Source organism: Colobus angolensis, unplaced genomic scaffold (assembly GCF_000951035.1).
Source record: "Colobus angolensis palliatus isolate OR3802 unplaced genomic scaffold, Cang.pa_1.0 Scaffold315, whole genome shotgun sequence".
Lineage (NCBI taxonomy): Eukaryota > Metazoa > Chordata > Mammalia > Primates > Cercopithecidae > Colobus > Colobus angolensis.
This window is the reverse complement of record NW_012116433.1, coordinates 1,009,597-1,023,640: the sequence shown is the minus strand read 5'-3', so window position 1 is coordinate 1,023,640 and position 14,044 is coordinate 1,009,597. Positions and strand designations below refer to the sequence as shown.

The following is a 14,044-nucleotide window of genomic DNA, read 5'->3' as shown; positions in this document are numbered from 1 at the left end:
CACCGAAAATAACCAATTAATCCAGTGGATAGTCTCCAAAGGCAAAGGCTGTAATACCAGATATACCACATTGTCCTATGAGCTGCATACTGGTAGTCTTTAAGAATAAGTACAAGGTCCGGAAGCACTCTTGCTATGATGGCGATGGGGTGTACATCAGGAGGCAGAAAGGCCCAGGACTCACATTAGCACTCAGTGTTCGATTTATTTGCAAGATGTCACACAAGTAGCATTCTCCCCTGCTTTTCACTGATCTGATTCAGAACATCAATAGTATCTTTGATCAGGGTCTCAAAGATCCCGTCGGCGAGCTGCATCTTCACACACAATTCATCCTCATCATAGTTCACCCACTGCGCCTCCTCCTCATGGAGCTCCTGAACCTAGGATTTAGAAGACAACAAACTTAGAAAATTCTGTCACACAAAAGCTAGAAAATATACTTGCTGACTTTGTAGTCCTATCCATAGGAATACAGCCCAAGGAAATAAACCAGAGTAAAAAGGTAATTCATATGACATCAATACCCCTTTTAAAATTGCAAAAACTTTAAAAAACCTCAATTGCCAAATAATATCAAGATGACTTCAAAAATACATTTGACAATATTGGAGTATTTCATGGATATTAAAGATTACCAGTATGTTGTCTATGTCAACGTAAGGGAACATGTATTCCATAAGGAATTCCATACCATAAGGGAATAAGGAATTTAAGGAAGGAGAACACAAAATATTAGACAGAAATGTTCCTCTACTTACAATGAAGTTATGTCCAATAAATTCGCTGTAAATTGAAAATATCATTAAGTCAAAAATGCAGTGAATACACCTAACTTACTAAACATATAGCTTGGCCTAGTCCATCTGAAACATGCTCAGAACATGTACATTGGCCTAAAGTTGGGCAGAATCACCTGCATCACGGTCCACAGGAGAGTATCGGTGTTTACCCTCATGATGGTATGGCCGACTGTGAGCTACAGCTCACTGCTGCTGCCCCCAGACCACTTATTACTAGCCCAGGAAAAGATCAAAATTCAAAAAATCGAAGTACTGTTTCTAGTGAGTGTGTGTTGCTTTCATACCATTGCAATGTTAAAAAACAGTTAAGTCGAACCTTCATTAGGTAGGGGACATCTGTATATGGATTTACAATTATAAAATGCATATATTAAAAGACAATATTGAATGTGATTCTGCAGTATTATAATAAATGAATAACACTTGTTATAAATAAATTTATCCTTACGGTACTTTTCAAATGTAATATTGCTTGTTTATTTTTCGAATCACTGTTATATTAATACAATACTTGCTCTTTTTGCATTTTAGGATTCTTAGGTAAATAAAAACTAATCAAATAGAAATAACCTCCCCAGATTTATTGCTTGTTTATAATACATGGAAAAAAACCTACTTTATTCTAAAAGAAACACATTAGATTGGCTGGGTGCGGTGGCTCACGCCTGTAATCCTAGCACTTTGGGAGGCCTACGTGGGTGGTTCACCTGAGGTCAGGAGTTCGAGATCAGCCTGGTCAACATGGCAAAACCCCGTCTCTACTAAAAATACAAAAATCTGCCAGACATGGTGGCACGTGCCCGTAGTCCCAGCTACTAGGGAGGCTGAGGCAGGATAATCGCTTGAACCCAGGGGGCGGAGGTGGCAGTGGGCCAAGATTGTACCACTTCACTGTAGCCTGGGCGACAGAGTGAAACTCTGTTAAAAAACAAAACAAAACAAAAACAAAAAAACCACATTAGATGTGCTATACAAAATAACATTGTGAACGGGATGGAGGCCAGATAGGGAAGTGAACCCTGATCTAGTCACAAATTCAGCAAAATTAATTGCAGTGACAGGGGTCTCTAACTAGAAGTCTTACTTGGCAAAAAGCCAAGTGACAACATGTTCCTGGCTTGCCCCAATCATAGTTTCATCTTTAAAAAAGCATAGAAAGTGGGCCGGTGTGGTGGCTCATGCCTGTACTTCTAGCACTTTGGGAGGCGGAGGCGGGTGGATCACAAGGTCAGGAGTTCAAGACCAGCCTGACCAACACGGTGAAACCCTGTCTCTACTAAAAATACAAAAATTAGTCGGGTGTGGTGGTGTGAGCCTGTAATCGCAGCTACTCAGGAGGCTGAGTCAGGAGAATCGCTTGAACCCGGGAGGCAGAGGTTGCAGTGAGCCTAGATTGTACCACTTCACTCCAGCCTAGGCCACAGAGTGACTCCATCTCAAAAAAAAAAAAAAAAAAAAAAAAAGCAGAGAAAGTGAACAGGGGAACTTGTACTCTGGTTTGCCTTATGAGGAAACAAGAAGACTCTAGCAAAAAAGAGACTACATCATCCTGAAGCTTGAGAGAGTAAGAGAGGGGAAGAATAGTATTGTCCAACATATATCCTTGGCTGGAGTTGACAAATATGTAACAGGGTGGCTGCCACATTCTTTCTCTTTTAGAAAGGTTGTTTGGGGGATATGTAAACATGCATTCCTCTGTTCCCTAATGTACCACCAAAAAGGGTTCTATGGCCAAATAAGTTCTGGGGAACTCCCTCTGGGAGAGTTACACTGTACTTAAGCCTATGAGACAGAAGCCCACCAGTAAAGAAACTTGTTTAACTCAGCGTTTCCTATATTTAATTGACCACAGAATCATGGGTATCTACGAAGTATTTGTCAACCCACCATGGAATTGGTGTTCCTCTCTTATGAAGGATACGATAATAAACAGCCTAATATAAGACTTCTTGAACTTGTGCTGAGGGATGGTCTAGGTGTGTGCACAAAAAATTTCACATCTCCAATGAATTTGTTATTCAAAGTTGTGCAGCATTCCCTTTTATAACGGTTCTTGCAGACCCTCCCACCTTTTTTTTTTTTTTTTTTTACCCTCCCACCTTTTTTTTTTTTTTTTTTAGACAGGGTCTCACTCTGTCACCCAGGCTGGAGCACAGTGGCATGATCTCAGCTCACTGTAACCTCCACCTCCCAAGCTCAAGCTATCTAGCCTGCCTTGGTCTTCCAAAGTGCTGGGATTACAGATGTGAGCCATGCTCCACAGCCTCTCTTGGCCTGTAATATTATCTGTTCTTTGAGCAATTTCCTCCATGATAACAAAATTTAGGAAACATTAAGGAAATCTTTTGTGCGCCTGCAGTAGAAATATATGCTCATGACATTTTTTATTCTCTCTCTCGGTGTAACCTCAAAACGTAAGATTTCAGTGTTGGCAAAAGCTTTGTTCCTACTTAAGAACAGGAACTATTTCTCTGTCACTCAGAAAGAACATAAACTTTTCTATTTCTCTTTGGCCTTTAGAAAGCTCAGAGTCTAATTTGGAACTTCAACTATAACAACTGAGGGATCTCATAGCCTGCAAATTTGCCTCTATTTTTTTTCTTCTGATCTTATTATATTCTTTGACTCATTTCCCCGATCCTGCTCCTGAAGATATATATATGCATATGTAAAAGTTAACACATTTAAAATATAAACAGCTTAATTAATTACATCTAAAAGACTAACAGTTTTTTTGTTTTGTTTTGTTTTTTGGGAGTGGAGGAGGAGACAGGGTATTAGGCTGGTGGAATAGAGAAATGTAGTAAATAGAATGTGGCCCAATTTCAGCAAGCAGATGCCAGGGTCTTTCACTGTATCCTTGTGAACAAGTTGGGAAAAAAGAGACAGGTCAGTTAGGTGGATTTACACTTGTTTGAGATGGAGTCTCACTCTGTCACCCAGGCTGGAGTGCAGTGATGCGATCTTGGCTCACTGCAACCTCCGCCTCCCGGGTTCAAGTGATCCTCCTGCCTCAGTCTCCCGAGTAGCTGGGATTACAGGCATGCGCCACTGTGCCCAGCAAATTTTTGTATTTTCAGAGAGATAGGGTTTTGCCATGTTGGCCAGGCTGGTCTCAAACTCCTGACCTCAGATGACCCAGCTGCCCCAGCTTCCCAAAGTGCTAGGATTAGGTGAGCCACTGCACCTGGCTAATTTACACTCTTTTTGATTAAAGGACAGCTCTCAACCCGAAAGGAAGTTTCTGCCTTGAAGACTCAGGGAGTTTTTCCTCTGCACTCCCATTCTATTTTCTTCATATTCCATTACAGCAATTATCATGCTAAATTATATTCTGTGTATCTGTTTTCCCACTAGGCTGTGAGCTCTTAAAGGGCTGTTTCTTTTTATTTATGATTCCCTCGTGACTAGGACAGTCCAAATAGAAGGTGCTATATAAGTATCTGGCATACAGAATAGATAATTTTTGTGAATAGTGAAAGGCTGTCTTTAGCTCTACTTCATTGTTTTTAGCAATGACCTAGATGAAGGCAGGTACATCAATTTTAGAAATGACATGAAGCTGGGAAATATTATAACTACGTTCAAAGAAAGAATCAAGAAATGTGGTGGTAGCCTGGAACAATGGGCCACATTTAACAAGATGAAGGAATAAATAAAGTTCTGTAATAGGGTCCAAAAAAAAAGCACTACAAAAGCACAGGTTGAGCACAGGTTGGTCTTGGGGTTTTCCTCAGCTCCTGTAAGTACTCTAAGTATGATACAGGTAAAAATAAACAAAAGAAATGTGATCATAAACTGCACTAATCAAAATACACTATCTAGAAAAAAACAGGTTGAATGACTACTAATTAAATAATACACAAGGCTGGGCGTGGTGATGCATCCCTATAATCCTAGTGCTTTGGAAGACTGAGGCAGGAGGATCCCTTGAGCTCAGGAGTCCAAGGCTGCAGTGAGCTACCATCATGCCACTGCACTCCAGCCTGGGTGACAGAACAAGACCTTGTATGTAAAAACAAAACCATGAAACATTATAAAGCTAATTCTGAGCACTGTATTTAAAGAGGGACACTGACAGAGCTACAGTTATGTTGAAGGGCTCAAAACTATATCAGACAACAGGAGACAATACTAATGTTTTATAAGGAGAAAAGACTCGGGTGAAACATGATAGCTGTTTCAAAAGGGTGTAGAAAAAATTAAAGTTGTTACGTAAAACTCCAAAGCTGTAGAAGCAAACTGTAATTAATTGTGTGAAAGCCAACTTAGGCTTAATATGAGAAAGAACGCAGAGACAGGAGGAACTCAGGAGTGCTGAGTATCCTTCTTATCAGCTCCCAGGCTATAAAGGAGATTTATCATCTTAGGTGCAATTCTACCTACAGTACAGAGATTTTTCAAGGCCACTGTACATAAAGGTTATACAAACAGTGCTCTACTTACTTGCTACTCATTCCACAGCATCTATACTTTGAGAATGCACTGCTAAAAATAGCTCGAATTCTTAGCTAACCTAAGATATAAATTAATCAATGCCTTTGTGAAAGAAAAAAAGGGCAGTGAATGAGAACTAGAGGTGAAAGAAAGATTTCTCTTCTTGTTTGGCTAACAGAGGCCTTTATGTCTAAAAAATTATTTGCATTTTATTCACCTGAAATAATGCCTGAAGACACAAATATAGTTAGATTGATTAGGGACATCTCAGTCCAAGCAACAGCTAAAATATACATTTTCTTAAATTGGAAGAAGCAACTGTTTATTATGAAATGTTTAGTAAGATAGTTCATCATGTTACAAATATTTTAAAATGGGGTAATTAAGATTTTGATAAAAGAATCACCACGATCAAGTAGGATTTACTGCATACACAATCAATAAATATGACACACCATATTAACAAAATGAAGGATAAAAATCAGAGGATCATTTAAATAAATGCAGAAAAAGCCTTTGATACCCTTTCATGATAAAACTCTCAACAGATTGGTATAGAGGAAATATACCTCAGTAGAAAGGCCATACATGACAAACCCAGAGCTAACGTAATTCTCAGAAGTTGTTTTGAACATGTGAAATTTGAGATGTCTAATAGACATCCAAACGCAGATACTGAGTAGGCAAATGGCTATATGCATCTAGAGTTAAGCAAGAATCCTAGGCTGGAGATATGAATCTGGGAGTGGTGAACATACAGATCGTAGTCAAAGCCATGAGACTGAGAAGGTGTGTAGACAAAGAAGAGGTCCGTGGGCTGATTCCAGGAGCACATCAATGTTTCAAGGTGAGGATGAACCAACAAAGGAGACCGAGGAGCAGCAGCCAGTGAGGGAGCAGAAAGCCAGGTTTCAAGGAAAAGGGAGGGATCAACTGTGCTGAATGCTGCCGATGGGTCAAGGAACACAGGAAGTGAGATTTCCCACTGGGTTCATCAATCCAAGCAGTTTTGGTGGCATGGATGAGGTAAAAGCTTGACTGGAGTTGGTTCCATAAGAGAAAGACAGATTAGGGAGAGTAAAAATGGACATGTTAAAGGAGTTTTATTGTAAAGAGAAAATTGGAGGGGAAAGTGATGACAAGAGAGTTATTTTAGCTTTAAAGAAATATGCAGTTTGTATGCTAACGGAAAAGATTCAGTAGAGAAAATGCGTAATGCAGGGGAGGTGACGGTCTATGCTTATTATTAGTCCAAGTGCTTTTGCCTTCAAGAATGCTGTATCAGGTGGCAGATTAAAAATGCTACATCTGAAATAGCTTTAAGTGCATGGAGAAAACTACTGTGTATCAATGAAAATAATTACATTAATAATATCTAATATTTTTGAGAGCTTCTTATATGCCACTTAATACATATTAGATCTCGGTTAATCATCCCAACTCTATGAGGTTGCTACTTTAAAGAGGGGGAGACTGAGAAAGACAGAGAGGTGAGAGAACTCACCCAAAGTCACATTGTTAATAAGTGGTAAAGACAAGACTGGACACTTACAAGCTGTCTGATTCCAGAGACCTTGCTTGTTATATGCCATTCTCTCCATTTATAAAATAATCCCCATGAGAGAACTTTGGGGTTTATTACATGCAAAAATACTGAAGGAGGCTCAGGAAGTTTCAGAAACTTTAGAGATCCTAAGCAAAATTCCCAATAGTCAAAACTCTAGAAAAACAATAAAAAACATCAATTTTATAGGAAAAGATGACTTCCTTTTATCTACAGTATTGTGTTGTCTAAAATATTAACCACTGTCTTCTCCTGCTCTTTTGAACTATAATATCCAAATATTAATTACAGATAAAATTGGAAAAACTCTTGGAGTGTATCAAAAAACAACTCTACAAGAAAACTACAGCTGTCAAGATTCAGTTTCAGCAAAAATGGTGAAGTAAGATAATGCCAAAAAAGTCCTCATATAAATATGTAGACGTATTAGATAAGATATAACATAAACATTTGTAATGTATAAAGAAATTTTGAGAAAGGAGGGAAAATCCTAAGTAACAAATAGTGATTTAAAAGAGGGGCAAGTGCTGTGACTACCCAGGGGAGGAGTTAAGAACCATGGAAAGAGAATAAGGCCAAAGATGTCTAAAGAAGTTTCACAGAGAATTGGGTAAGTTGGGAAGAAGCAATCTTTTAAAAGACAATAGCTGAGAAATTTCCAGAACTGAGTAAAGATATGAATCTATAGATTCAATAAGCACAATGAGTCTAAAGCAGAATAAAAACAAATCCACATTTAGACATATCCAGAAAAATTAGAGAAGAAATACACACACACACAACCTTAAATGGAAAACAGAAGAGACCAATTCTCCATAAAGAACTGTCAGCAGACTTCTCAAAAGCAACAAGAGAGGTCAGAATGATATAAAAGTTAAAAAAGAAATTACTTAAGCAGATAGGGTAAGGAAGTCCTTGGTAAGGTTTTCCTTTTAATGAAAAGCAGCCCCAAAATCAGTTTCTTTTCTAATGAAGAACAGCCTGTAAAATCAAGCTGCAGACATAGACAAGCAAGCTGGAAGCTGCACAAGCGAATGCCAGCAGTTGTGACAACAGAAAAAACCACCCGTGGAATAGGCATATTCAAAATGGCGGCTCCATCTTCTCTTCTTTTTGCCACGTGTACAGTAAGGAGCAGGCAAGATGGCACTGGCCAAGTAGAAAATCCATTTGCCTAATAAGATTAGGGTGGGGTGACCAGTCTTTCCCGCACACTGAACATCACACCTGGTAGAACCAATCTGTAGGCCCCATGTAAATCAGACACCACCTCTTGAAGCCTGCCTGTAAAATCTGCTGTGGTCCACCACTTTTCCTTTTTCGGAACACCTCTCTTTCATAAGAGAGAGAGATGCTCTCCTCTCGCATTTCTTCTGTCTATTAAACTTTCCACTCCTTAACCCACTTCATGTATGTGTGTGTGTGTCGTTAATTTTCTCAGCTCGACATGACGAACCCTGGGTATTCACCCCAGAAAACGATGCTGCTTCAAAATTACAATGAAATATCTTCAAACTGCTTAAGTAAAAAGAGCTATCAACTTAAAATTTTATATAGAGCTAAAATATAACTCAAAAGAAAGAGCTGAAATACAGACATTTTTAAACAAAGACTGAGAGTTTACATTAAAGGCCTGAAGTTAATGGAATACTAAGTGTGTACTTTAGGTAGATGCAACCGAGCTAGGAATGAAGGACAAGGATGCAGAAACAATGCACTCTATATTATTTTCTACTCTTTTTTATACTTTAAAAATATTTCATAATTAAACATGTAAAAGACTTAGAAAACCAGTAACGGGTGAAAAGTGTAACAAAATCATAGAGCAAAATAAGCTCGTTCTTTTAGTAAAAACTTAAAAAATGGCTAATAATTCCCATAGCCCTTGTTATAGTCTTATTAAAATGTGGGGGGTTGGCCAGGTGCAGTGGCTCACACCTGTAATCCCAGCACTTTGGGAGGCCAAGACAGGTGGATCACCTTAGGTCAGGAGTTTGAGACCAGCCTGGCCAACATGGTGAAACCCCGTCTCTACAAAAAATACAAAAATTAGCCAGGCACGGTGGCATGCGCCTGTAATCCCAGCTACTCCAGAGGCTGAGACAGGAGAATCACTTAAACCTGGGAGGCGGAGGTTATAGTGAGCCGAGGTGGCATCACTGCATTCCAGCCTAGGTAACAGCAAGACTGTCTCAAAAAATAAATAAATAAATAAATGTCAGGGGTGTTAGGCCTCTGTGGCAGGCCTGCCCTCCTTTCATTCTAATGTTCCCCTGCCTTTCTGACTGTGGGTCTTAAGGCCCTCCCATGAGAGGGTCCAACCCAATCTTGGGGGAAGGAATGCTGATGTCATGAAGCTTCCAGAAAAACCCAAGAGCAAAGAGTTCAGGGAGCTTCTGGATAGTTAAACCTGGAGGTTCCTGGAGGGTGGCAGCCCAGGGAAGGCATGGAAGTTCTGTGCCCCTTCCCCATACCCCACCCTATGTGTCTCTGTATCCTTTGCAATATCCTTCCTAATAAACCAGTAAACCTAAGTAAGTGTTTCCTGAGTTCTGTGAGCTGCTCCATAAAATTAATTGAACCCAAAGGTGGGAGCCCCAACTTGAAGCTGGTCCATCAGAAGTTCTGGAGGCCTGGACTTGCAACTGGTATGTGTGTGTGGAGGGGACAGGGGCAGTCTTGGGGACTGAGCACTCAATCTGTGGGATGTGACACTATCTCTGGGTAGAGAGTATCAGAACTGATTCAGAGGACACCCAGCTGGTGTCCACTGCTTGATGTGTAGGGGAAAAGTCCACACACATATGGTCATAGAAGTTTTCTTGTGTGGTGATGATTGTTGTGATATGAGAGTAGAGGGAAAATGTGGTTTGAGAAAAATTTTATGTGTTATTTAAAAAAATTGTTTTAAATCTCAATCCCCCTAAAATGTAAAAACATTAGAATCTGAAAATACAAGGCTGACCAAATCTAATCATGGGAGAAGAGACTAGTTCATTTAGCATTTCTTGTTAATAATTAGCTCAAGAAGCTGACAGTATCATTTTGTTAAAAACAAATTAAGAAGAATGAGCTCATGCAAAAAGTTATATAGGTCAGGTCTCTCTGTAGGAAGCTAAAAAACATTTTACAACCAGCAAAGGGGATAGTCACATAATATATATTTTATTATTGTTGTTTACCAGTTGCTTAATTGCTTCAATTCTTATGCACAGTACTCCCCTCACCCAAACTATAATAACCTTACCCCTGAAAAACAAATATTTTGTTTAGTATTTGAGAATTTCTGATAACTGTTAGAGAGATGTCTCTGCTTAACTGACCCTATTTGGCACCTACTGGAAGCCTCTGCTGTCAGGTACTGATATGGTTTGACTGTGTCCTCACCTCAATCTCAACTTGAATTGTATCTCCCAGAATTCCCACGTGTGTGGGAGGAACTCAGGGGGAGGTAATTGTATCAGGGAGTCTTTCCCATGCTATTCTTGTGATAGTGAGTAAGTCTCGTGAGATCTGACGGGTTTACCAGGGGTTTCCACTTTTGCTTCCTCCTCATTTTCTCTTACTGCTGCCATGTATTCATCTTTAAGATCTGAGCTCAAATGTTACTTCCTCAGAGAAGTCTGCTCTGACCATCCTCATTAGATCAGCTTCCTGTGGTTTTAACAGCTCCCTATTCTTCCATTTTTATGCTTAACTTACAATTACACACTTGTGTGTAAATGATATATTAATGGCTAGTTTCTGCCATCAAACTGGAAATCTATGAAGGTGGGGTCTGTGTCTGTTATGCTTACTATTGTAACATCAGTCCTTAATTAGCACAATTTTTGACTCGATGTATACACAGAGGTGATGTATAAGGGATATCATCAATTTAGCTGATAAGTTAGATGAATGCCTCTTAATGTACTTTTTTCTTTAATTCCTAAGAAGTAAAGGAAGTAACAACTTGGAAATTAATAACAATTCAGACTTTAAAACATGATAGAAATATGAGAACAAGTTCACTTTCTTGAGATGCGAAGATCTATGAAGAATTAGTTGATTAAAATCTTGTCTCTTATTTTACTGGGCAAGTCACTTAATATCTTTGAATCTAAATTTCCTCATTTGTAAAACAAAGAACAACATTAGTCCTTCCTACCTCATTTAATTATTGTGAGGATCAAATAAGGCATAAGGCACCAGGCGCAGTGGCTCATGCCTGTAATCCCAGCACTTTGGGAGGCCGAGGCAGGCGAATCACTTGTGGTCAGGAGTTTGAGACCAGCGTGGCCAACATGGCGAAACCCCGTCTGTACTAAAAATACAAAAATTAGCTGGACGTGGTTGCAGGTGCCTGTAATCCAAGCTACCTGGGAGGTTGAGGCACGAGAATCACTTGAACCTGGGAGGCAGAGGCTGCAGCGAGCAGAGATTGCGCCACTGCACTCCAGCCAGGGTGACAGAGCGAGACTCAAAAAAAAAAAAAATCAAATAAGGCATAAGAATGATAAACTATAAAATACTAAGCAAATGTTATCTAGTACAGTTATTACTGAGTAAATGAAACACTAGAGAGGTACATACATGAGAACGGTGATAAATTTAAGTATTATACTTTTTTTCATTATATAAATGTCAATATAGATAAGATAAAAGGTCCAGAATTAAAATGTTTAGAGTTAAACCTGAATTTTTTTTTTTTGATAAACACTTTTCTAATGTTACAGAAATATATTGCAAAACCAAATAAATCATATCCAGGGAATGTTCTGGATAATGATAATAGTGATGATGAGGTAACAGCTAATATTTACTGAGTTATATATGAGGAACTATTCTAAGTGCTTTACACATATACTCATTTAATGTTCTTAATAACTTTATCAGGTAAGTACTATTATTGTTACCTTCACTTTGCATAAAAATGTTAGATAAATTTGTCCAAGATTACACATCAAGTAAGTGGCAAAACAAAGATTTAAACGTGGGCAGTCTGGCTCCAGAGTCCACACTGGTCTCTTTTCAATTCACTACCTTAAACTTTGCTTCCATTCAAGTTAATTTCTCAAGTTCTACATAAAATACTACTGATCAAGTTAAATGTTCATCTACTGAGTACTAAAGAAAATAATCAACAAAACTGAGGGGTAGAAATGCAGCAAGTAAAGGCTTTAAGATTTTAATACCACAGACTTAAGAATAATTCTATCCCTTTTCCTTTTAGAATCTAACTACTTTCTGAGTTTAAAAGATATGGTCAAAATAAAAACAGTTTGGTTGTATACACTGACCAGGATATGATCCACTCGGTCTCTTTTCTTTCTTCCAAATTTCATCATTTTCTGCCAATCTGTTTTGTGGTTTGGCTCCTTTTTAAGACTGAACAACTTGAGTACTTCACTTGCTATGAAGCTCTGTGGAAATAAGACAAATACACGAAACACAAACAATAGAATTCCTGAGTTTCATGTGTTTACAATGCAGTAAACAGATTCGTGCTAAGAATATAATCTTTACAATAAAATATCATACAAATTTCTTCCACTTAACAGTTCCACATAGCAATTTGAAGGGAAAAGCATCCCAAATGCTGAGACTTTATTCACTTACGAAACATAAAAGTAAAACCTAGCTGGGCACGGTGACTCACGTCTGTAATCCCAGCACTCTGTAATGCCAAGGCAGGAGAATCACTTGAGCCCAAGAGTTTGAGACCAGCCTAAGCAACATAGTGAGAGACCTCATCTCTAAAAAAATATATATAAAATTAGCTGGGCATGATGGTACATGACTGTAGTTCTGGCTACTCAGGAGGGTGAGGTGGGAGAATTGATTGAGCCCAGGAAGTCCAGACTGCAGTGAGCTGAGATTGCACCACTGCACTCCAGCCTAGGTGAGAAAGTGAGATCTTGTCTCAAAATCACAACAACAACAAAGTAAAACCCGCTGATTAATCTGCAAAGAAAAATTACTTTAGAGTTTACTTAAGAACTACCATGCTGGGTGCGGTGGCTCATGCCTGTAATCCCAGCACTTTGAAAGACCGAGGCGGTGGATCACCTGAGGTCGGGAGATCAAGACCAGCCTGACCAACATAGAGAAACCCCGTCTCTACTAAAAATACAAAATTAGCTGGGTGGGGTAGTGCATGCCTGTAATCCCAGCTACTCGGGAGGCTGAGGCAGAAGAATCGCTTGAACCTAGGAGGTGGAGGTTGCAGTGAGCTGAGAGCACGCCACTGTACTCCAGCCTGGGCAGCAAGAGTGAAATGCCATCTCAAAAACAAAACAAAACAAAACAAAACAAAAAAAAAACAAAAAAACCTACCATTAGCTAACTTCAAGCTGGCAAAACTACTAAAGAAAGCATAAAATAAATCTCTGAATTGGAAAAATCTCAAAGAAATTTTTGGGGACAATGTAATGTCAGAAAAGCAAAGACTTTATCTGGGATAGTTTATTTTGAAGCACCAAAACTCAAATATGTTAATTAAAAAATATGAACACTTCAGTATGAGAAGCATAATAATTTTACCGCTAACAATATTTACACTATCACCCTTAAAAACTTTACAAAATGCTATGTCAATACTAAAATTTGTGGGCATTTATTGTATGCTATATTGATGCATGTAGTCTGATTGTTGGTATATATTATGTATCTTGTCTTACCTCAACTTAATGTTATTAATAATTTATTTTGTTACTTTTATGGTTGTTCTGTTAAAAAAACAATGTTCTTAACAGGGGAAGGGATACATTTATGAATCAGAATCACCTGGAAAGATTCTCAAAGTACCAATGTGCCCGCAAATTCCATCACTCCCTACCTGTTCACAGACACACATAGCATTCAAGCATTTATCAATTGTGGAAGGGTAGAAGGAATGGAGTATATAGTGTGTTTTTAAAAAGCTACTTACTTTAAGCCAGGGGCTGGCCAACTTTTTCTGTAAAACATCAGACTGTAAATATTTTAGGCTTTGTGGGCCATGTGGTCTTTGTCACAACTATTCAATTCCACTGTTGTAGCAGAAAAGCAGCCATATATAACATGTAAACAAATAGGTATGGCTGCGGTCCAACAAAACTTTATTTATAAAAACATACAAGGGCCTGGATTTGGCTCAGGGGCCATAGTTTGCCAACCCCCGAGGTAAGCATACATCCCATCTCACAAATATCTGTCGGTGTTCTATCAGTATAAAATATTTTTAAAGGCTTTCTGTGATCAAGTAAGTTTGGGAAATACA

General features: G+C 38.7%; 1 protein-coding gene across 1 annotated transcript in view; it reads right to left on the bottom strand.

Annotated features, from left to right (window-relative positions):
• The window catches only part of CEP350 (centrosomal protein 350kDa), a 135,896-nt gene that overhangs the window by 2,196 nt on the left and 119,656 nt on the right, over positions 1-14,044 (bottom strand). The window contains exons 36-37 of the mRNA XM_011951138.1: positions 12,084-12,206; positions 185-383 (exon numbers count right to left, since the gene is read on the bottom strand). Of these exons, the coding sequence (XP_011806528.1) occupies positions 219-383; positions 12,084-12,206 (288 nt within the window). The 3' untranslated portion in view covers positions 185-218. The remainder of the gene's footprint in view (positions 1-184; positions 384-12,083; positions 12,207-14,044) is intronic.